Source organism: Achroia grisella, unplaced genomic scaffold (assembly GCF_030625045.1).
Source record: "Achroia grisella isolate CSIRO2021 unplaced genomic scaffold, CSIRO_AGI_Agris_v1 utg874, whole genome shotgun sequence".
NCBI classification, from domain to species: domain Eukaryota; kingdom Metazoa; phylum Arthropoda; class Insecta; order Lepidoptera; family Pyralidae; genus Achroia; species Achroia grisella.
In genome coordinates this window covers 4871527-4896490 of record NW_026713051.1, presented here as the reverse complement: position 1 = coordinate 4896490, position 24964 = coordinate 4871527, and the positions used below count along the sequence as shown (strand labels likewise).

Below are 24964 nucleotides of genomic sequence, written 5' to 3'. Positions count from 1 at the left end.
TAATTATTATTTAGTGAATTAAATATATGTAAACTGGTGTATAATTGCTTATTAAATAGTCGACTCGCTGGCCAGAGAGACCAAAATGGCCGACTTTGAAATTAGAAATAGAATCAAGCGATTCAAATTGGCAATTGATCTCGTTTTAAATCTACGTAAATCGCAATAGTGGGTCACTACATAAGTGTTGTTTTTAACAATGAGATTCCTTTAACAATTTCCCTATTTGGTATAATCCACCAGTGGCCATTTTAGGTTCTCTGAATGTACTGAATAGACAATACCTCAAATGTTTACTTCAGACAATTTATATACAAGATTATATTTTCAAATAGATATTGGATATAAATATTGGGATATTTTTTTTAAATACTTACTACTATTGATGTAGTACATATTGCCTCCAGGACAGTGAATGTTGGCTATTAATTCAAGTGGTTATATTACCAACTTCACGTCTGAACGGCAAAGAGTATTGTTAAATATTCATCATGTTAAGTTGATAAAATACTTAATTATAATTCACGATTAAGTAATCTGCAATGAATCTATGGTAAGACGACGATTACAGATTATAATATATACTTTACCGTCATAATTATACAGGATATATTGAAAATAATTATGTAAGGATAAGAAATTATTATACAAGTAAAATATAAATAATTGAATGTCAAATAGTTAAAACCAAAAATAAAATAATAAGAAACGAATGTCGATTAAAATAATAGTATAATTGGAATAATTATAAAACAAATTGAAGTCACATGAATATTATGGGACAACACAATGCGAAATGCAAATATGAATTAAACAAATCAATATAGACACATATTCGAAGTAAAACAAGTTGCGGGATGTCTATAAAATAACTTAGAGCTAAAATCCAATTTTGTTTTCATTAATTCTTTGGGATAAATGGAATATATAAGTTTATATGTTTCAATTTGGCAATGCGAGATGGTCGGTAGCCACCATTTCTATCTATAGACGAACACTATACTAAACTGTAACTGAACTGAACGCTAAATGTTGTGAGTGTCGAGATTTACACGTATTATTATTATGGGTCCATGTGAACATTACGCCCCATTACCGCAGTCCGGTGGGATCTGGATGATGGTCGCCTGCACTTGTGCCCGCACCGCACCGTACTAACTAATCTGCACTGCCCGCACTGGTGAACTACCACGTCGAGTATTATTTACACTGCTACTACACACACGAGTCCGATAACGTACTGAAACTCATTCGGATACGTCACAACCAGCAACAATAGGGCTATCTGTACACTAGCGGAGTGGGGATTGATAGCAATTGGGTTTTATGACCCCATTCCTAGCAATCTGTCTTCCGCAAGCCGTTGTGACAAACATTTTATTGAGTTCGCCACGACGGAGAAGCGACCCGATTTCACCCTTACATCATTCACTGGTGCCCCGTCAGCGTACACCATTACCGCAGCCGGGACCACCATTCCATTGACATGTATCAAAAAAAATATTGCGGTAGTCTACCAGTGAAGGAATTTATGACAATCGATCGATTATCGATTGTTAATCTCGATTAATGGCTTAACAATGCCACGGTGCGTACATGTTAGCGTAGCGACGCAGCAGGCGTCGATTAAGTCGATGCTATTCATCACACTTTCGGCATGCACCAGGAACGTCGAAGTCGAGGACCAGGAGTTTAGTCTCCTCGGTGCCGTTACGAGAGCCGACGGCGCAAATCAGCTTAGTGGCAGATGCGCGGATCCGCCATACAACTCCGCCGGATCCGCCGGAAGTCAGCTCAACGAGATTGCGGATGAATTCTCCAGTGCGGAGATCCCAGAGTTTGACAGTGCCATCGTCAGAGGAGGTTATTACGAAACGGTTACTGGATTGTAGGCAAGTAACAGCGGACTGGTGTTTGTTCGGACCTGAAATTAGCCAGTTTGTATTTTAGGTAATAAATTAATTTTTTTCATGACAATGTATTTCTGTTTAAAATTTTAGATCATATTGTTTATTTTAGTTCACTAATTATAGTCATCAAAATACTGTTTTAAAAATACCGAAGACGTATAATAAGACTAGCTTGACTAGAATAAAGAGTCATAGTACTACTGTAGGTGATATTAGAAGGTCATTGGAACTTCTAGTCCTGCATATGAAATTATTGCCTCACTATTGTCGTAAGATTTTTGTCATAGGTATCTTTATCACAATGCCCTAGAAAGAAATAAAGGCAGTGGCCAATTCCATATTAATACAATAGTAGCAATCACTACATATTGGACAAAATAACAACTTTATTGTATCATCTATTTTGTCCATCGGATATTACCTACAAACATAAAAAAATCTAAAAATCCTGATCTGAGCCTTTGATCCTTAGACTGGCAGAATACAAGATTGTAGTCAAGAATAAAAGCAACAATCTACAGCGATATAAGCAACTGAAACAAAAAATAATTCTTATAAACTAATTACAAAAAAAATGTGATGATGGCAAAAAATAATATCATAGTTCACTCAAATAGTAGTAGCTCAGCTTTTATCAGATACTGCCCAATAACATATTTAATAAAATTTCTTTGCTAAATTATAAAAAGAAAAATAAAATAAATAGAAATACAATTAAATAAAAAAAAAATTGCTGCTTAAACAAATTATTAACAATCAGCACTTAGTATTTACTAGTGTTAAAAAAACGATTGCGAAACATCATGCAAATTTTTGCATTACTACAATTATATCAATTGTTTTCTCTCAATTTTAGTGCCATCTCACCTTTATGATAGAAAATAACTTTAAAATCAACGTTAGATGCAGAATTAGTAAGACAGAGCTAACCACTCAAACGACTTTGACATTGAAACAACAATGTCTCCATATATTCTATTTGCTGAAATAAATATTAGTCAGTTCTATTTAATGTTTTAATGATGTTACTGTATGATAACTTACCGGACAGTGTGTGTAGACAGTGGCCTGTAGTGATGTCCCAGACCTTGACGGTGGAATCAGCATTCCCTGACACCAGTATGTTGGAGTGCAGCTCCATGCCAGAAGTCAGCGACTGGTGGCCAGTGAGTGTGTGCTTCAGCTGACCCGACTCTACGTCCCACACACGGATCGACGTATCCAGAGAACCGCTCACTACGTGCACTCCATCGAACTAAACATTAAATATGTTTTGTTTACAATGTTATATACGGAAAATGAGAACATATTTTAGAACTGACTCTGTCAACTAAACAGTAAATATATATTTTACAATGTTTTAAAGCGACGCTATATGCGGAAAATAGTGTCCATTTAAGAATGTTTTAAAACAATGAAATAATAGTTTAAAAGGCATGACAACTCAATTCTCTGGATTACAACACATGATAAGCGTATATATGCAACAATTAATGAAATAAAAAGAAATTATTTATTTGCATAGGTACACTGTACATAATAAAGTACATATAATATTCGAAGATTCTTACAAATCCCACCTAAATTGTAACATACAGAAGTTAAAAATGCTAAAGCTTAATGCAATTAAGCATTGATGCGAGCCGTTATTTGATATTCCAATGCCATAAAATATACCAATAATTAAAAAAAAACAAGTACCTGCAAGCTGTACACCCTATTGGTGTGTCCGGCCAACGTGTGGAGACACTCGCCAGTGTCCGGATTCCAGACCTTGACGAAGTAGTCATACGCGCCGGATACAACCACCTTGCCGTCGTACTGCACGCACCGGACCGCTGCCAGATGCCCCACCAGCACGCGCACACACCGCCCCTCAGATATGGACCACACGCGAAGTGTGGCATCCCGGGAACCAGATACCACCCTAGAACAAGACAAAGGTGGATTTAAAACAAATGACCATCAAAATATTCACTACAAATGTAATTTAACTTAAAACTGCAGTCGATTTATTAATCTACATATTAATATGTGAGACAAAACTTTGTACCCCTTTTTAAGAAAAATGCGCAGACTAGACAAGAATATGAAATTTCGCACACTATTCGTTTATACAGAAAAGTAGTGCAGATGCTAATATTTTTTGAAAATTATGAATACGTTACTACTATTTTGCCTTTACCTTACTTTGTAGATAAATCTACATAAAATTGTAAGCTTGAAATGGAAACAAAATAGTTAGCATTACAAAAGCAAATACGTAATGTGCCACAAAAAATTCACATATATAAAATGTACAGTAAATATAATCAAGACATAAAAATATGAAATAAATATGATACAAAATAATATAAAAAACTAGCTGTGCCCCGCATCTCTTTGCACAATCTTTAATCTACAGCACTGCTAGAAACATAGTTTTTTAATAATCTTATATTAAATGTAAATTATGGTGTCAATATAAATACATTCGTATCTAGTATATAAGAAATATATGATGCATGGCATTAAATAATAAATATTACTTACATAACATAACATATTATTTTTTTATTGTATTATACTAAGTAATGTACATAGGTTTGGTTAATTTGGTTGAATTGGTTATATATATATATGGATGGATGGTTATTAAAATATTCACTCAAAAACTACGGATCGAATTTTGATGACAGTTATACAGTAATATAACTTATACATCAGAATAACATATAGGCTATAAATTTCATGCGGTATCAACGGGCACAGCTTTAAAGTAATAATCTGAAGTGATTATTTGCACATGCATTAAGAAACATTAATATTATTTATAATAGAATGTAAACATGCTCATATACAAAGCTTATGATATTCGCATTGCAATCTAATTACTACACAGTAGTACAAAACAGAATACTAGTTGTACCGACATGCTTCAAAATTGTGAGTACATATATAGCACGAATGTCTCACTATTTAGCGATAGCATAATTGTATTGCTTACTAGTGAGAAATTCATATAGAACCAGCATGAAACTATAAAAAGATGAATAAAAATTCAATTAAAATAAAAACTTCTATTTACAATAAGTAAGTTTATTACAAAATTCATAACTGAAATACCATTATTTCAGGCCGGTTCTGTATCCGAAATAGTGATAAAAAGAATTACATATATTTAAATATAGAAGTATTATATACATATATAAATATATATAAGGCCACGAGGTTGGTGGTCTAGTGGTTTATCACACCGCTTTATTTGCGATGGTCGCGTGTTCGATTGCTCGCACGGTAATAACATTTATATTCATGAGTATGATTGTTTGTAGGTCGGTCTAGGTGGTTTCTATTTATATTACTTATGTATTTATAAAACAAATATCGTAGTATTTATATCTAGTACCCATGGTGCTTAGCTTGGGACTAGATAGTTTTGTGTGAATTGTCCATGAATATTGTTATTATACTTATATATATAATATAAAATGAAACGCCTTATGATGTGAATATAATACAAAAAATGCAGAGTCACATACCACGAAAACATTCAACAAATCAAATTGTAATGTGCATAACATCATTAATATTAATTAAACATTAATTAAGGGCATTAATTAATGAAAACCAATCGTGTATGCGGCAGGAACAATAATTACGCATAAATTACAAACATGCTTCGCAATTCAACTGATTTGCCATAGATGATTACGTTACGAAGGTAGCCATGAAGATAAACGTACATTAAGCAGGCTTGGTATACAATCATAGTATGTATCCATACAAATGGAAATAGTGCATTTGTATAGACATGTAGATTTAGTTGGGAAATCATATATATATAGGCAAGGTACGCAAAGGTGTTGTCAACTGTCTACTTTGAGGTGGAAACAACATTTGATATTCCTACATTTAGCTGAATATATATTACTGTAACAGGAATAGAGTACACCACTATTATTGTATTACCTACCTATATTGTATTATATATACCACTATATTTACCTATTCTTTATATAAATATACTGATATGATATGGCTTAGAATGTTTGACAACCACAGAGTAGACAGAAGCAGAACAGTGAAGTAATGTAGTCATCTATACAAAGAAATAAACAGATAGACAGACTAACAGAAAAAAATATTATTTGATATAAGTATATAGTACTTACATCAACTAGTTATTCGTTTTAGTGTATTTATGTCATATCTGTTTCTATACGTCATGGACCTATTTTGACGGGACTTTATTTCGCAGATAGCTAATATTATACGGACATTAATTTTAGAAACTTTAATTGTTTCATTAAATAAAAAATGGCATGTGAACAAAATCGCGGGTAAAATTATATAAGATCATTACAATTTTCACTCCATTTTGCACATCTCACAAATTTTAATTTAAAGTACAAAAGTAGTAAAGAGGTAGCTAAAATGAGATAGTTGTAAAATACTGGTAGATGGATGGATGGACGATTCCTAAAACAAGTGTAGTAATTATATACAGATTATATATTTGCCATTTACCTGTCCTGATGCAGATGCATGCAGCGCACAGTGGAGGTGTGGCCAGCGAGAACCTTCAAGCACTGCCCACTCTTAGCATTCCACACCCTGAGAGTTCTATCGGTTGAACCGCTGATGACCAGATCTCCGACCATTTGAGAAGACCACACACCGCCCGAGTGTCCGACCAAAGTACGCAGACACTGTCAAAAATAAGGGACAAACATAACACAAAATGTTTTCATGTATATGGGCATAAAAATAGTGACGGACTCGGTAGCTCTAGCGGTTTTCTAACTAAAAAACATTACATATACATGCATATATACTTTTGTTGTTAAAATGTGAGGTAAATTTGAGTATAAATTAATATTGTTTTGGCTTTAATAGCATTTGTCTATAGTCTTGTTGTATGTTAATTAATTACAGTCTAATTTCGAACACTGGGTGACCACTAGTTAACATAAATCTTTGTATTATATAATGCAGTATGCTAAAAATGAGGGATCATCTAAATAAATAACATTATCACTCAGTGCCTTTCAGTCCCAATCTATATAAATCAAAAATATTGTTCTATTGAAAAAAAATCTTAATCCTATTTGCAATGTGTCGAAAATCCAACGCACCTTTCCTGTTACCGCCGACCACACTTTCAGCGTAGTATCATCACTGCCACTCAAGATGCGATTCCCGTAGAACTGCAGACAGGTGATGACGTGGTCATCGTGACCGCGCATTATGATGGGATTATGAACCGGTTTATACAGCCAGTTGTTCTCGATCAAGTACTGACGCATATAAGCCGCCTTCCATGGACTGGTGAAGCGCGGAATGGACCGCGGCATCTTCTTGAGTGTAGTGATGCCGATGCGTCGACATTGCTCTTTCCACAAAAGATTATCGTCTGCCAGGAATCTGTAGGTCAGTCAGGTTAAACAGATTATATAGAAAAAAAAGTTTTCGCCAGTATGTGTGTATGCCATTGCGATTTAAAAACATACATTTTATTAAAAGTATACGAAAACTTTATTATTTTTATACAACAAGAACAGGGTAGATCAAATGGAGCACTGCAATTTTTCTTCTAGCACACCTTTAGACTTATCTCTCTCTATATTTGTATATAACTTGAGGCCACTCTAGATCGATATCTATAGAATCTAAAGACAGATAGACAGAATTATTTATACAGACAGATCTATTCTCAAGCGGACTTGAGTCTGCTATATAAATAAACAATTGTACTGGTCCATATTTGCTCTTCAAGATTCTGAATATTTTTACTATCAAAACCCAATTCGATTGATATTTTATTTTCCAATAATTAACAATTAACATTATTTCGCTACAAGATATTAACATTTTATGTAATTGATAAGTCAAATAAGATGGCGGCCCATCTTGATGATAAGTGGTGGTTTATATATATTTATATATACATGGGGCACCATATATGTATATATATTCATGGTATATATATTCATATTCAAGATCATTCATGGTATCTCTCATACGTAGGATGTCATGTCTAGATACTCCGTAATTTGGATGCCTTATCCAATACACACAATCTCGATGCCTTATCAATACCTTTAACAATACACGTCTTATAAGGCAATCTCCCACGCTGACAACATTGTACAAAGTATACCTGCGGCACATTTTCCTCGTTTTTGCAATACTTTTTATTGCAGTTCCGCATATATTAGTCGCAGCGTGATGTTGCAAAGTCTATGACACTTATAAGTAACGTGGCTTTCTATTAGTAAAAGAATTTTCACAATCGATTCAGTAGTTACAGAACCACCTACCAAGCTCACAATCTTACATCTTTTTAATATTATTCACAAGTAGTAAAGATTATTGTTTAAATGAACGTTACCTCCAATATTGGCAAGTCTGCGCGGCTCTTAACAAGTCCTTAGGTTGCAAGTAACCCAGCACAGTGAGAGCCAGCTCCTTCGGCAGCAGGGAGATGAAATCCCGCTGGAACAGCGGTTCGATGGCCTTCATCATGTACCGGACGTGACTATTGGGGCAGCGACTGATCAGAGCATCAATAGCTTGGAACTTCTCATTGTTTGACCATGATTGAAACCTGTGATCAATACGATACATTTGAATAAACTTGTATAATCGTCTCTTTTGTACGACAAAACCACTAAACAAATGATTATTGTGCACATTATACAAACGGGAGATATATCGTAGGAGCGTCAAAAGATTAAGGTGCTCATAGTGATTTCACGTTAGGGAGAAATTATCAAATATGTTAAACAAAGTTAAAAATAGACCCTAATAATATATAATAGAATATAATGTAATAGGATCAACTATTTTTAAAATGGCATCTACTATTTTAATTATAAATATATTGACAAAATAATAGATGGCGTTTTATAGATGCTTTATTTATTTTTGTCGTTTGAGTATTATCAATAGACGACGAATTACAACTGTACACGTGTACCATGTCGCATACACCGCCGGTCAATTAATATTAATATATTTATGTTTATTGCACACTAGATGATCTAGTAAATATCATATCACCCACAAAATTACAACTTTGATTCAGTGCATTATTGAGGTTTAATAGTAAAGTATTAAATTATTATAAAACTAATAAATCTACATCCTAATGTTGTATTTTTGTTTAGCTTAGAAGACGTTCCTAGACGTTAGTCGACGTCGCGCTATATTCGCTTCAATCTTCGAAAAGTTAGGTCTCAAAGAAACTGTTATTTACCTAATGAAACTAAAATAGAAAAATATTATTACCACCGATTTTTCATTAATATTCGTAAAGTAGTAAAACCTAAAAATAAGAACTCACTTAAATCTTAATAAAAAACAACTATTATAAATAAATAATAATAAAATTAATTTTTATTATAATACACAGGCTTAAGTTTTCTGTATATTTTTCTCACACAATGAACGCGCCAATGTCAGGCCACAGAGGGCAATTAATACTAATAACAATTGGCACCGCCCCTATAAGAAATTAATCTATATTACAACCTGCTATCGTACTAAGAACAATTATAGCGATTAACAATTAACAGAGCGATGCAAACCATCACGTCTTCTTCTATATGCAAACGTGTCGTCACGAGTGCTCTTAACAAAAAATGACTCAAAATTTCTCCATGTGCTATGAAAACAATACCTTCAAAAAGATGAGAGAACATTACTCTACGTTCAATAGGTACTTTAAATGCATACTTCATTAAGACCAGACTGAGTATTAAACGCTACAAAGTGCCTTAGGTATGTTCATATTACTTGTCATTCGGTATGGCAGACTAAATATGAAGTTGCTTACAGGGCAAATTCTCAATTAGTCGCGTGGTTGACATTTAATACGTGTGCCTCGCTGTGTGGTCTAACTTCGTCAAAACTAAACAACTATCAAGTAGCCTCTCCGGTTGCAACTACTAACTAACCAATGCAATTACTGTAGAGATCACTGACAAATTTGATTACAGAATATAGCTCTCTCTGATATTATAAACTTGTATATTATTGTATTAGATGTATGTTCTTGTTACTTTAATATTATTAACAAAAACCACCAATCCTTCCTTTAAAAAATTTCTACATTCTAAGATTTCCTATTTAAGTTTTTCCTATTCATTTCTTTCTTCTATAAATCATTACTTTACTAAGTGCACCATAAATCTTCAAAGAGAAAATCTTCAATCGTGTCCATACGATCAATATTGTTTCAGAAAATATATATGTCGATAACAAAATAAAAACATACATATGCCTAAATATTGCTTTTTTAGGTATGATTTTCTTACACACTATTCTCAGAACTTATTCCTTTCCTAAATACCACATTTATGAAGTAGACAGATAATAATACAATATATATATATATTAAGTATTAACCTAGCATCTTCCATACTTATACAGGAAAAACGATATTTGTTTAATATGCTACTGTTCTGATCATGTGTCTGATTATTTATTTATATTATATTCGACCTACTGCAGAATGTACTGATCACGCGTAAATCTAGTTTGTTTTGTTCATAAGCACGTTTCATGTTATAGCAGACTTGTTTTATAATATTGTTCATACTTTTATATACATGTATGTACTGTTTGTATATTTACAGAGACATATGTAGGTCAGATGATGTAGGTCATTGCATTCTTCACTCTGTGAATGCTGCCTACAAAACTACAAAATATACTTGACTTAATATTTTACGATTTCAGGCTGTTCAAGCACAGGTTTCTATTTGAATTGGAGAAATATTTACGTGTACTACGTTGATTTTATATTTTGAGGTCTCTACATAACTTTTGAGGCGTTCACTTCCATAAACACTAACCCTAGTACGCTCCAAACAACAACCCTATAATTTCAGGCACAGTTTTCTATTCTAATTGGAGAGATATTTATTTTTAGTATACTTATTTTTTTTATTTTGAGTCTCTCTCGCTTTTTAGTCGTTCAATAACATGAACACTAATACCCCCTTTACAACAACTCTGTAAATTAAAATGTACGTAGAGGTCATCCCATAAAAAGGGTCACTGAAAAACGTAAATTAAAATCCTTTGAGTGCTTTAGAGGCAAAAGCACTTTGTAAAGTAGTTGCGGAATTTAAAAATATAAAACTCTTTATAGAGAACGCAATTCATTTCAATTGGAAATGTGATTTTATTTCATTTCAATTCCAGAGTAGACATTCCAATTAATTTTAATAGAAACCTCTCATTCAGTACCGATATTCAATGTGACCGATTCTATTGAATTTAAAATATCAATAATTTCCTGCAGAATCTTTACAAGATCCCTCATTGAACTATCGACAGAGGTCTGCGAAAAACTAATATTTTACCCTGTAGATTGATTTTGTTTTTTTTTTAACAGTTATAATTGCCTTATAAGTAATAAACGAAAACGGAAACGGTCCATATAGGATGTATATGATGTGACATTTACCTTTACACAAAAGATTTACTTATAAGAAAAAAAATGTTAGTCATGACGTCCTGTCACTGTACAAAATCCTATAAACTTTTATCTCTAATATATAAATTATCATGTAAATGCTACATGCCATACTTCTCCGAAACGGCTTAACCGAATTTGATGAAATTTTAGACGAATACACGGCAGGTTTTTGACAGAATTTTTATTTGTTACGTTGTGGCATTAAAATGATACATTTTCACCCTTCCATCACCAACCCCTACACTATTTAATAGAGATATAAATACATTTTTTTAAATAATCGGTGAATCGATCAAGAAGGGTATATTCAGGATTCTTCAGAGTATACAACACGCACGTGACACCCCAGGTATTTCAGGCGTCCATAGACCACGGAAACCGTATACCATCAGACAGGCTTGATTGTCACCTTAGTTGTATATAAAATTTGGTACTGATGATATACAATCCAGGCGAGACATGGATACATTGACTGGCTAGTACAAAACACTTACTTGTTTAGCCACTGCTTCATCTCAGGTGGACCTTGGACGGCGGCGGGGGCGATGCCTTGGATGTTATGCCAGTTACCATCTTGACCGACAGCGTTAGCAATTGAACCCTCATGGCAGAATTTCTTGGCCGACTGTGGCGGTGGCACAGGTGGTTCGTAACGCCTTTTCCTCTGTAAAACGTACCAATACATGAAGGTGCGTTAAGATTTATTCTACACTAGTTGTTATCTGTGACTTCATTCGCGCGGTATTATACTTTTTTAATACAAGAAATAAAGTCCGTAAGTAAGTCGTCCTGTAAGTCGGTCCTGTCATTTCAGAGATCAGAAAGATCAAACAGATAAGTACCTACTGTAAGGAGTAAGTACGCCATGAATTTACTGAGATTCTGATGATTTGAAATTAAAGTTAGACATTTCAAATTTATTTTTTAAATATTTAGACTTTTTGGTAACAGAATGGCTAACTGGAGATGCACTTGATAGGTGATAACCGCCGTCTATACAAGAAAACAGCCCTACGTACATCACGTCATTAAGTGACGCTTGCTGCATCCCTCACATTTTACCATTCCGAAAGACTATGATCTTATATATTAGTTTCCTGTAATTTTCACTGCCGTATCTTACCCTCCAACCGAAAATATAAATGAGGTTCCTTGGCGTCTGAAATAGGTGAAATCAATTATTATTGTATGTGTGCTGAAGATGTAAATAAATAATTTACCTATTGTCCACTGATAACAGAGTTAATTTTGTCACTATGTTTAATATTTAGAGATACTTGAGATATTATTTTTATAAAGGAAAGGAAGTATGAAGTATTTACACAGTAGTATTCCGATATATTATTCGTAAATATCCATAAACTAACCTCCTCCGTCATGAAATCCGTTGTAGTGTTTATACACTTTTGTAATTAAGAACATAGGTTGAAATAAAATGACGTAACAACACGGCTGTATAAGCTTAGACTCTTTGCCTTTCCTATAAGGATAAAACAAACCAAAAAAAAACGCTGTAACAGTTGAATAGTAAAAATAAATATTGACAGTTTGAATTTAGAACAAGGTTTCCAATGTGACAACCGAGTAAAAATCAATCGGCTACGCGCCCATTTCTATGGCACGCAGTCGACAACGCGACAATACTATGCAACTACATTGTTTTGTGTGACTTAATATCAATGAATCTGCCCGCCCACCTAATGGAAATGGCAACCGTCTCTCATATACATGAACAGCAATATGCATATAGTCACGTGATGGCCGTGATAATCCTCATGCCTCGTCGCCATTCCTGAAACTAAATTGTTACGCCTCTGCACCTTGTAATTTCGCCTATAGACAACGATTACGTGCATGCACATTCTGTATGCCTTTATTACGCGGGTGGATACGATCGGCCGTTTGATTCGCGAGTTCCGACACGTCACCCTTTGATGTAAGGGCACATCGAACAATTAAGTCACGTTAGGGAGGGGGCAGGAAACAATAGTGCGACATTGTGTGACAGCGAGGTAAGAGGCGTCCTAAATTTCGTAACGTCATATTTTAAATATCTAAAATATTTAACTATATTAAAACACGAACTATTAACAAAAATATGTGATGGCACACTAAGGATAAATGTGACAAACGGTGACAAAGACGCGGGAAGATTAAAAAATCACGTAATTAGTGTAACGCAATTTATAAACAGCCCCTAATGCTACCACCATACGCTGTAATAGGGTGGTAGGCGTGCCTAACCCTGTGCCTCCTATTAACTAACTGTATGTTAATAATTTGCTATTTTCAAACTTTATATTATTTAAAATTAATTTCTTTTTCCCTAAACACACAGTTGACGTTACCAGATACAAATAAAGACAAACACAGGCAGTACCATGTTGTCTTGTTTTTATGTATTTAGAGTGTCGAGATGAATAAACCATTGCAATGCATTGATAACATTACATATTTAGATATCATGCATTGGTACCATTACATAATTCAAGATCGAATCACTTACATAAATAAATCTTTGTATACATCCATTAAAATTTATTTACGCAATCTAAATTTAGAAACATTTATTCAGCCCTATCAGGGATGCAAACCAAAATGATGTTATTTTATCCGTCCATCGCAGTACTAGCTTTTAATATTTATTTTTAGTTTCACACATGAAAAGCAAGTATTGGACATTCGAAGAAATAAAATCATTACGAAATACATAAACTGGACATAATAAAAAATCCTGTACCAAATATTGGACATACCCTAAAAATATCTATTGTTTCTGGACGAAATTTCGTGACGTACGTATATTTCGTTAATATATTGGCCAATATTTCATTTTCGTGTCTGAATTTCTGAATTCGGATAAATAAAACACTGTTCATAATAAAAAATTCATATATCAAATATTTGACATACCCTAAAAAATTTCTACTACTGATAAATAAATACATTAGTACTTATATGAAAATACCAATATGCAATATAGACTAAATAAATAAATGTGTAAAGAATACATGTCATTGAACATTCTTTAATCATCAAATTATCTAGTACAAATAATTTTGGTTTGGTGTGCAATAACGATAAAAACATTCATTACCCACAAGAGTGTACCCACAATTCTAATTGTTTTAAATTTATTTATAAATAAGTGACTAAAAAGAAAACAGCGCCATCTAGTCCTCAACTAACAGAGCTTGAACTATGTATATGTAACTACGTATAGAAAAACTTAAACTCAATTATTTTGGAAAAAAACACATAATGTAATAATAATAACTCAGGACAATTCACACAGCGTAGTCTAGTTCTAGACTAAGCTTAAATTCTACTATTTAGATACTATTTAGATTAGACTAATATACAGATATACTTAAAACATTATTTAAATCCTACTGGTAGTTTAAGAGATTTGCACTCTCAAATAAACAAACAAAACCCTCAGCTTTATCTTATCTATCAATATTATAAACGCGAAAGTTTTTAAGTATAGATGAATTATTAGATGTTTTTACCCTTTCAGGCAAAAACTAGTAAACGCATTTTAATGAAACTTTACAGTACAAATAGCATAAGAATAAAACATAGGCTATAAATTTGATGCCGGTGAAACAGCTGGCACAGCTAGTATATTATATACAGATACGACACCCAATGTCCAGAACGTTGCAAGATAATACAGAAGTCGGGTACATTTTATACACACAAATGGCATGAAAGAAGGTATCAGCCGGTATTAAATTGTATAGAAACGGTTGAAGCTTTTGTGCGACACCTAACAACGGCCGTTCAGCCATTGTGATTCACTTTCACACATATATCACATATTGACGTCTTGTATAAGCATAGACATTCTACATTGTATTTAATATCATATAACGGCCTCGGTGGTCTAGCCGTTTAGCACACTATTTACTACCGTTGGCCGCGGGTTCAATTCCTCGGTACAAACATTTGTATTCATGAGTATCATTGTTTATATCAGTCTGGGTATTTTCTTTGCATATAGTCTAAGTATTTACAAAAAAATCTAAGAATTTATATCAGTTGTTTAGTACCCATAAACCAAGCTCTGCTTACCGTGGGACTAGATGGCGTTGTGTTAATTATCCAAGGTTATTTATTTATCTCTTCACAATCTGGCTCAAACAAATTACATTTATTTCATTTACCTATTTCTTCCTATTATAATATAACAATTATAAATTATTATTAAATGACTAAGTGTCACGAGTATTCATATATTGTTTTAGATCTTCCAATGATGTACGGGTGCAACTTCCATGAATACATTTCAATTCATGCTTCATGTCCCCGACATTCTCCATACAAAACTATTTAATTTTTTTACAATAACTAATTAAACTCAATGATATTTTGTTCACGGGGCAAGGCGACTAATATCGACGTTTGACACTAGTCAGGTTTTGTTTAAACAAGTTTATTTTATAATTACACTTAACAGCAAAACTCGATTTTTACCAAAAACAATATACTTGTCTTTAGCTACGTATCAACAATCCAAGACAGTATTTTTTTTTATTGTATAAGATATTGTATGAATGAAAAAAAAAATATTTACTGGAGTAAGCTGAGTAAAGCGGAACGTAGTAATTTACGGCAAAATTTTGATTGAAACTATTGCTACCGTAATTAAAAGGGGGAGCCGCAAGCACTCTGAATAGAGGTAGAACGAATGGCTTTATCGTATTTTTATTACGTGAACACATTCCTAATAAGTCCGACTACTCTCTTTTTTTATATATTGTAAAAAAATATATGAAATATACATTTACAACAATATTTCAGCACTGCTAGATTTGAGACTAGATGACAATTTGGGACTAGCGCGTCCAACAAAAAAACAGTATCGAGACTAAATTAAATTAATTAAATTCAAATATCATATTTGTTAATAAAAATATAAGAAAGAATATGTATATATTATTATTTTAAAATTAAAAACTAATTATAAAATTTAATTTAATATATTCGGGTGTAACGTGCCGCACTTACCCTGAAGTAGAAACAATTGTCGCAAAAGATGAAAACATACTATGTTTTCATCTTTTGCGACAATACATTAAATTCCCGTACATAGCTATAGAATATTAGAGCAAAAACGAACCTTATGTTCTAAAAATAAAGTATGAAATGAATTATTATATAGAACTCACCCAAATCCTCTCAGGTTCCGAATCGGGTTCATCATCCTCTTCCTCGTCGTCGTCCTATAAATAGAATAAATAGTTAATCGTTGTAATTATAATATTACAATGAAATTAACGAACATCATTAAATTCCTCTCTTTCAGTACCCAAAATAATATAATTTTGAGAATTAATACCTAAATGATAGTGAGATAAAGTTTAACTTTAAACAAATTTCATCATTATTGTATTAACAAAAATAACCTTAAATTCTTGATATTTCACTAGATAAAATTTTCTTGATCGCGTCGAATACATATTAGTTATTTTTAAACAGCACCTCGTCGGTTGCAATGTTTTTAAGAAATAAAACTACAGGTTAGGTAAATAGATTTACTGAACATAAAGTTTTGCTTACCTCATGCGACGAGAGGCACGTACACCAGGCTTCCTCGTTGACGTCGTCATCAGAATCATCATCGGCGTCGCCGTACGGGCTCATGTAGTTCTGAAATGATTTTGTCTTTTACCATCATGTTAAAATTAAAAGCATTCAGACTAATGGACAATCAGATGTCGAAAATCAATCATAACAGTAATAGTAATTTATGACATATAAATATTTGTTTGTGCGTGGAATCGAAACCGCGACTATTGGAAGGACAGCGTTATTCTATTATGCTAACCCGCTAGATCACCGGGATCGCAATTGTCCATTTAAATTTTAAGATAGCCCGTAATTATATTCTATAGTCAAAGACTAAATGATATATATGCGGTATGTATGAAACGAATAGTAGGTATGTGTATTTTAAATTATTATAAAATAAATATTAGTGTTCTGTTCATTGTCATTCGCCGTTATTTTTCTCTTACAGTAGTTCTATTATTATTATTTTTCATTTACAAGATCTCTCTTTATTGCAGCATTTAATACCAAGCTTATTTTCGTACTGTCACCTACAATACCTTTATTGTTAGCTGTTACCCGCAACAATATCATATTTTTAGAAAACACTCGGTCTTAAGAAATTCAGTTTAGTTTCTTGCCAGTTATTCTCAATTGAGTCTATATACTGAACTGGACGGTAGGGATAAAAACTTGATACAAAAACTTTACGTTCAAAGTGGCAAAATATCCTACATGAATAATTGGTTTTTGATTTGATTTTGGATAAAATAAATAATACACGATATTAAAGTCCGTAAAAAGATACATATATAGACCGACACAAAGTTCTAAACATACTACTATTCATAATAATATGTATAGTAGTATAAATTAGTTAAGAAGATATCAAAACTACCAACTATCGGGTTACATAATGGTTAACATAACAATTTATTTACTAAAATAATATTAATGATACTGGTACTAGTATTCAAAGTGTGGTCAAAAGTGCATGTCAGCAAATATGTTTAAGGTTAGTGTGTCACGGATAATTACTGATGACCCACTCGCCCCACTACTCCAAAGGGCAGCTTGAAGTATCTCGTGCATCCACTTGTTTACCTCGGAACGAGAGATTCTCCCGTTCTCTAGGTTTTAATTAAAAAAGAAGTGTTGTTACGAGTCAACACATGCATACGTGATGAAAAACTCTGTAGCCTAATTTACTAAAATTGCACACTTATAGTTTATATAGAAGAGTGCAAAATGATAATATTTTTTTTATATAAGCATAAAAATATATTGAATCGTTAAAAAAAACATTACACACTCTACGTTACGTATTTGAAACACGCCCGCATATACCTACTATTGTTACCATTTTGTATTTTTTTACTATTTCGACCATTTAGCGACTACTAGTAGCAGTGTGTGTCATATAATAATAACCATGGACACACTGCGACGTTCCTTGCTAACCAGAACTTGTGTTACATAGACTAGACAACTGGTAGAATACCTAAATATATATGATTTGTAAATACATAGGCAATATACTTAGAAAACAGCCAGACAAATACAAATAATCGTACTCGACTCGAACGGCATGTGCGAGGAATTGAAACCCTACCATCGAACGTTTTCGATGGTAGGGTTTCAATTCCAAAGTGTGCAAAAAATTCAAAAGTATTTCCAAAAAAAAGTGTGAAAAGTGGGTGTAAAGACTACACAACGCAGTCCAGAATATATATATACATAACCATTCCGCAGAACTAAAATGAACATGACATGACATTGATGCTATATTATTAACCCTTCAAACGAAATACCTTTTAAAAAACAAGCAAATCTGAAATAGTTGAAACAGAGGTCCACTAAAACGAATTTGTCCAAAATCTAGTTCGGTGAAATTCTTTTCATTCTTTCAGTCAGGCCGCTTTTAACGGTTTTATTCCATTTTGTACTCACAAATTTGTATAGACAAGATTTTATGAACGTAGACGCTTTTTAAACTGAATAACTAAAATAGTCTTTTAATATTTTGCTGCCGTCAAACGTTTTTATAGTCAAAGCGCTTTGGCTGCTGCTTTCAGTCTACGATACTTTTCACTGGAGTAGTGAAGTCTTATTCAATGAAGGTTTTATTGCTTCTTTTAAATTATAGTCCTTTCAAGCACTTAAGACTTGAACGTAGCAATTTCTTATTACAAAATCTATAGAATTTCTTGCACAGACGAAAATAAATCTGAATACAGGATGCACTTTACAAGACTTTAAATGCCTGGCATATGTTTCTATTTTGGCAAATTTTTCCTTATGTACAAAAGCCTTAAAATAATAACTTACAGCATTCCGTTTCCGATTCTCCAGCACACACAGATAGACAGCATAAGCCCAATCAGCAATATCACTAAACATTGTCACCACAGCTTTGAATACGGTTCAGTGAAGAAATGAATTTTCCAATACAATACTGCTAGTAAGAAAGCTTGGTAATATTACATATCTGTTGTTACTGGAACATGATTCAGCTAAAATCATCGCCCACCGCGTTGATGTTTGAACGGGCAAAGAAAAATGCACTCAGTGTACAATACGGGAAGAAAACATTATCCTGTACCCATAGGTCACTTGCGCTTAGTATGCATTTCCATTTATTGCTCTAGTAAGCGAAAAGCTCATACTTGTAACTGCGATTAAATTTCTAAAACAAATAAGGTTAACCACACATGTGCCAAATTCTATTCCTTTATAATAAATTAATCCTCATTTGGTCCTCATTTTGAAAGGTCATTATTAGTTTTGAATTGGACAACTTCATATTTGATAAGTAGAACACATTTGTTAAAAATTGGCTCTTGCAAATCAGTTAAAAAAAAAGTTAATTTCCACTTCGCGAAGTCTCAGGTATCAGTTAGTTAAATATAATTGAGTTGTTTACCTAATAAAGCACTTTATATACTGTGAAATAATAAGAAATAAACAGAAATACATTTCAATTAAGAAACCTCGTATCTTAATAATAGAAATACCCGTTTATAAACACAAATTCTTGGAACGGTGAAGTCGATCCATATGAAGCCTGTGAAAAAGTCGAAGGCTGTTTCGTTTCTGGGAGGCGCTTGGGTGGCTACTGTAGCAGTCGGCTGTACACGTACAAAGGCCCAAACGAAATGCTAAATGCCGAGATAGAGTCCAACATACAATACAATACCCCGCAATTGCCTTTATGGAATACAGCCCATGTAATCTACTTGCTGAAAATATAACTTTCTGCAGAATTTCAAATTCATTTTCTTAAAGCATATATTAAGTACATCTTTTTTGCAATTATTATAAATAGTCGAACTACAATGAGAACATTATTCAGCATTACTTTGTAAGGATTACAAAATAGTACAAATATAATATATTTCATTCCTAAGCAAAATCCTATTCTGATAAAGCAGAAAGTTTTCAGTAGGGACCACCACACGTGGGATAGCGTTTCTACAGATAACTAAAGAAAACAATCGATGCAAAATAAAAAATATAATCACTTCTACAAACCTACCTATTGTGTATCATATTTCCACTTTGTTAACAAAGTAATCCGCTATAATGATTCCAGGGATGCCAACTGTTCTAGATTACTCTTACGAATACGCGATTTTCTTCCTTGTAGTTTTTTTATAAGATTATGAGATAAGGAAATGGACCAAACACGATGTTGTATGAGGTTAGAGAAGCAAATTAATAATACTAACCCTGCATAATTTCCACAGCGTCATCTAATCACAAGCTAAGTCGAGCTTGTATTATTATTAGTACTAGACAAGTCATAATATACTTAAATACATACAAATACTCAGACAAATACAAACATATACTCATGAATGTTTGCATAGTGCGAAGAACGGAACCCGTGACCATCGGAAGTAAGATGATATACACCGCTAAACCGCCGAGGCCGTCTGTATGAAATTGAGGTAATATTCGAGATTTTATCAGATTATTTATTTATTTTTACGAGGCTGTATTGAGGTTGACAGCCCTGAATGACTACAATAATGTATGAGTTAATGCAGTTTATAATTAAACCAGCTGAACCCGCAACTTCGTAACCGAATAACGTTTGTTTATAAATCGACCCGACAGGAATAAAATAAACACTAAATTCTAAGTCTTACATCACAATAGTTACAGTATATATGTATATACATAATGTAACTATGAAAACCGATATTATACCGCTTCCGAAATTAGCTTGTACAAACGGAGACAAATTCTATTAATAATTATTTTGGGTTCTAATACAAATGATAAAGTTACCCAGTAATAATTTTCAACTCAGGCCTATTAGGTCTAGTGGTAAGAGTAAAAAAATATCCCTTTGAAAGTGCTTATACATATTAATTGTATTTGAATAAAGTTTATTTCTATTTCTTATAGTTTTATAATATGTATAGTATTTATACGTATAATTAGTAAAAATTACAGGATCTGAGTTCCCGATATTTAGTGTTTCAACCACCATGATCACGGATGACAGTTTACCCGTGATCATGGTGGTTGCACTCAGCAAATAAATATAAAACGTGGTAAGATCCCGTGATTTTTACTAATTATACGTATAAATAATGACCACGACAAATTTAAAACATGTCTAGTATTATTATTATGTATACGCACGGTAAATAAACTAACCGGTATACAATAAAGTACGAGTTAATGCGTTATTATTAAATGTGGATGTGTGCGCTATTCATTTGAAACGAATTTCCCATCCGTTCCCACCGTCAGAGGCACGAACGCCGCACTCCGCCAGACAGGATGGCAGGTGCCACAAAGTTGCATCCCAGCGTGCATTCTGTGACCTTGTCACAACGTACATAAACTGTTGTTTAGAAATTGAAATAAAAATGTTTTACATGTTCTATTAATTTTACAGGAATACTGTAGAGACATTATATTGTAAAGATATCCATTTAATAATATAAAGAGATTTTTATCTCGAGAACATTAACATACTTGACATTTAACATAATTGACAAACTCCTTCTTTGGAAAGTGGTCGAATAAAGTAAGCTTAATTTCAATTTAGGCTAAATAAAGACGAAATGACAGGCGTGAACTCCTCACAAAATGTTCCCACAAAGTGGGTCTTATGATTGGTAATTGGGTACCAAATTGCCACTAAAGCGCGAGGGCAACCGTGCTCTACTACTACTTGACACCAAACATAGATCTAGACTATTATCTATATTTTAAATTCCGGATGATAAATTCCTTGCAGTACAATTTTACGTTCACGAAGCGATTTTAATAATACGCCGTGCAAAGTTATGTCGTCCCGCTGTGGTATGAAGCGCAGGGAAAATCGATTTTGTCTGTTCCGTACCTACCTATTGATGATATTTCTCAAACATACACAGGTACACACACATAGGTACAGGTACAAATACTCTATAATGCTTTTGTTTAAGCACAGAAAAATCAATGGGGTTTAAAACAACAATATAATATGAATCCTAATAATATTAATGTTAACAATTATAACATTTAACCCATCGACGAAACTAAATCATCCCATTAATATCCTGTTGCTAAGCATACTACAGCGTCCGCTGGAAATGATTTGTTTTAGCATCGTCTATTTTAACCCCTCGTTTCCTGTATAAAGACATTGATATTCCTGTTACATTATTGAGTTAAATTAGAATGAAAACCAATCGATGGTAAGTCATAGGTAATAAAAACAGCACTCACAGTGGATTGAGAACTACCCGCCTCGTTTCTTCTGCTGTCATCCAGGCCCAGCAACTTTTCCGCATTCGATGTCGACGGCACGCTGAAGTCCTTCGAGTTATCCGAACCAGAGCTGCCAATACTGGAAGCGTTGGAACTGGTCCGCCCGGAAGGCCCACCTCTACCGTCCACGTCACAGCCCTCCGTCTCTTCGCAAATTAACGCATCAGCTTTATACATCTTCCCTTTTGGGAAATCTTTCTTCTCCTGAGTATTGCTACTGAGAAGCTTCTGCATGAAATCCGGTTTATAAGTGTCCGGTTTTTTCATTTCTTCAGGATTGTATTTACGTGAACGCATCATGTTTTTAATTGTTGCGTTACTATCACTACATAGAGATTTACTGCATCCTGGAAGATTATAGTCATTATTGGATAGATGAGAAATATTAGATATCGTTTCAGAGCTAGAGGCTAGACTCGATGCTAGGCTTGAGCTGGCACTTGACAAGCTTCCTTGATAATGTGATGTGGCAGTGATTTTCCTTTCAACAAGCATCCCCGAACAATGATTTATTATCCGATTCTCCTCCTCGAAGTCTTGCCGTTCTAGCTCCTCTATTTGTTGTCTTATATTTTGATGGTTTGATTTTCTATTTACCATACTTGATTCTCTATCAGTCTTATTCTCTGCATTGCTTTCATAGGGGACTTCATTTGTCCCCTCATATATGTCACACCCAGAATGTGAGCATGATGGATCCATTCTAAAGTAAGATGTCAACTGTAAAAATATTTAAAGTAAAAAAAAAACAGCCATTACAAATAAAAAGAATTACTCAAATATATTAATAAATACAGCCCTAACCTAACTCTAAAAATCTATAATTGATGAGGTTTGAAGAATATTAAAATTGTTAATTTTCTGACTAAATATTCTGTTAATACATACCACTTTACGTGTTGCCTTTATTTTTGCATTAGTAGTACGTCTGTAGAAAGAAATAATTTATATTAATAAATTTGAATAATATAACTGCAGTTACATGCCTGAATACATGTTACATTTCATACTGCTTACTTCTGAAATACTTTTTTATCCACAATGCAAGTAACCCACCCAAGCCCTCTATTAACAATAATATAATTATCATATAGACTTAATAAATTACAGAAACGACTATAAAAATATTAGATGTGTCAGAAATATTGTTACTAAGACTCCTACTCAAATCCTTTATCTATCTACATAGTTTAGAGTTGGCGCAGTGATATGACTAAAATTGACTGAAAAATGTATGTTGTCAGTTTTAGACACTACAAAGAAGTAAGCAACAAAGAAACTAGCACATATTTAAAATTAAAATTACTTTCCATGTAATTGATTGTTATCATGAGAACATAGCATATGAGAATAAACAGGTGTTGTATTTCCACACTATGCACGGCCAGATGTTTATAACAACAAAATGTAGAAATGAAGGATTGCCTTCAATTACATTGACATAATACAACAATAGTTAGCCTTACACACATACAACAATATTTTGTACAAATTTTGAGTTCATTTTGTACAAAATTAATACAGTCATACCACAACTACAGTGTTTCTTTCCACAAAGAAAACAATATGATACCTATGCAAACAATGATAATGCACTAAAAAAAACCATTGGAGTAATATATAAAAAATATAATAATCTAACAGTGTAAAAACTGTGTTTTCATCCTACTATTGTACTATTTCTCAAACCGATTCTAAAATAATATAAATTTGTGGGTATTATAAAATATATCCACAATGATAAAAAACATAATATAAATTAGAAGAAAAGTATAGCATATTTCATTGGAATGACTAAATAAGAAAGTGCCTATAACTGATAAAATATGGTTGTACTAGTCAGATGAGGCATATATTTTTATTCTCTATTTTGACAATCAGTAAGTGTACTATAATCAAATTAGTTGAAAGATGACAGTGCGAGTTTGCACCCCATGAATGCAAGTCTTTTTATTTATTAAGTCCCTCTGGGGTTATACTCTATAAATTAAGAACTGCCTTTGCCCTATGTCATATAATAAATACTTGTGGAGAATAGAGTAATCTGTAATTATGCTTTTCTGTCAACTATTTCTACTATATAACCCTTTTTTTCTAATACACTGTCTTTGCAACAGTCTTCGAAAATTGGCTAACATGATGTAACCAAAAATATTAAATATTAATTTGAACTCTGTTCAAAAGTAGTGTTTGCATGCTGTGATTTTATTATGGAAATATTCATTGCCTTTGCACAACTTTTGATGTACCAGACATC

The 24964-nt window shown here is 33.1% G+C and overlaps 1 protein-coding gene across 1 annotated transcript; it reads right to left on the bottom strand.

The window, feature by feature from the left end:
* Nucleotides 1-248: 248 nt before the first annotated feature.
* On the bottom strand, nt 249-23637 carry LOC131853134 (F-box/WD repeat-containing protein 7). The gene is made up of 11 exons (XM_059203956.1): nt 23596-23637; nt 22666-23427; nt 16945-17034; nt 16554-16607; nt 11874-12043; nt 8284-8499; nt 7028-7316; nt 6420-6601; nt 3612-3837; nt 2955-3165; nt 249-1924 (listed from the first exon to the last, which is right to left on the bottom strand). Exons 2-11 carry the CDS (start codon nt 23407-23409, stop codon nt 1638-1640), a joined length of 2469 nt encoding a protein of 822 aa, XP_059059939.1. The 5' UTR covers nt 23410-23427; nt 23596-23637; the 3' UTR covers nt 249-1637.
* Nucleotides 23638-24964: the final 1327 nt, after the last annotated feature.

Bases quoted from the DNA above. Each gene is read 5' to 3' on its own strand.
- LOC131853134 (XM_059203956.1), bottom strand. From the start codon at position 23,409: ATGGATCCATCATGCTCACATTCTGGGTGTGACATATATGAGGGGACA. The intron at 8,500-11,873 runs GTAAGTGTTTTG...TATTGATCACAG, and splicing joins ATGAAGCAGTGGCTAAACAA to GTTTCAATCATGGTCAAACA. The intron at 6,602-7,027 runs GTGCGTTGGATT...TATTTTTGACAG, and splicing joins GGTCGGCGGTAACAGGAAAG to TGTCTGCGTACTTTGGTCGG.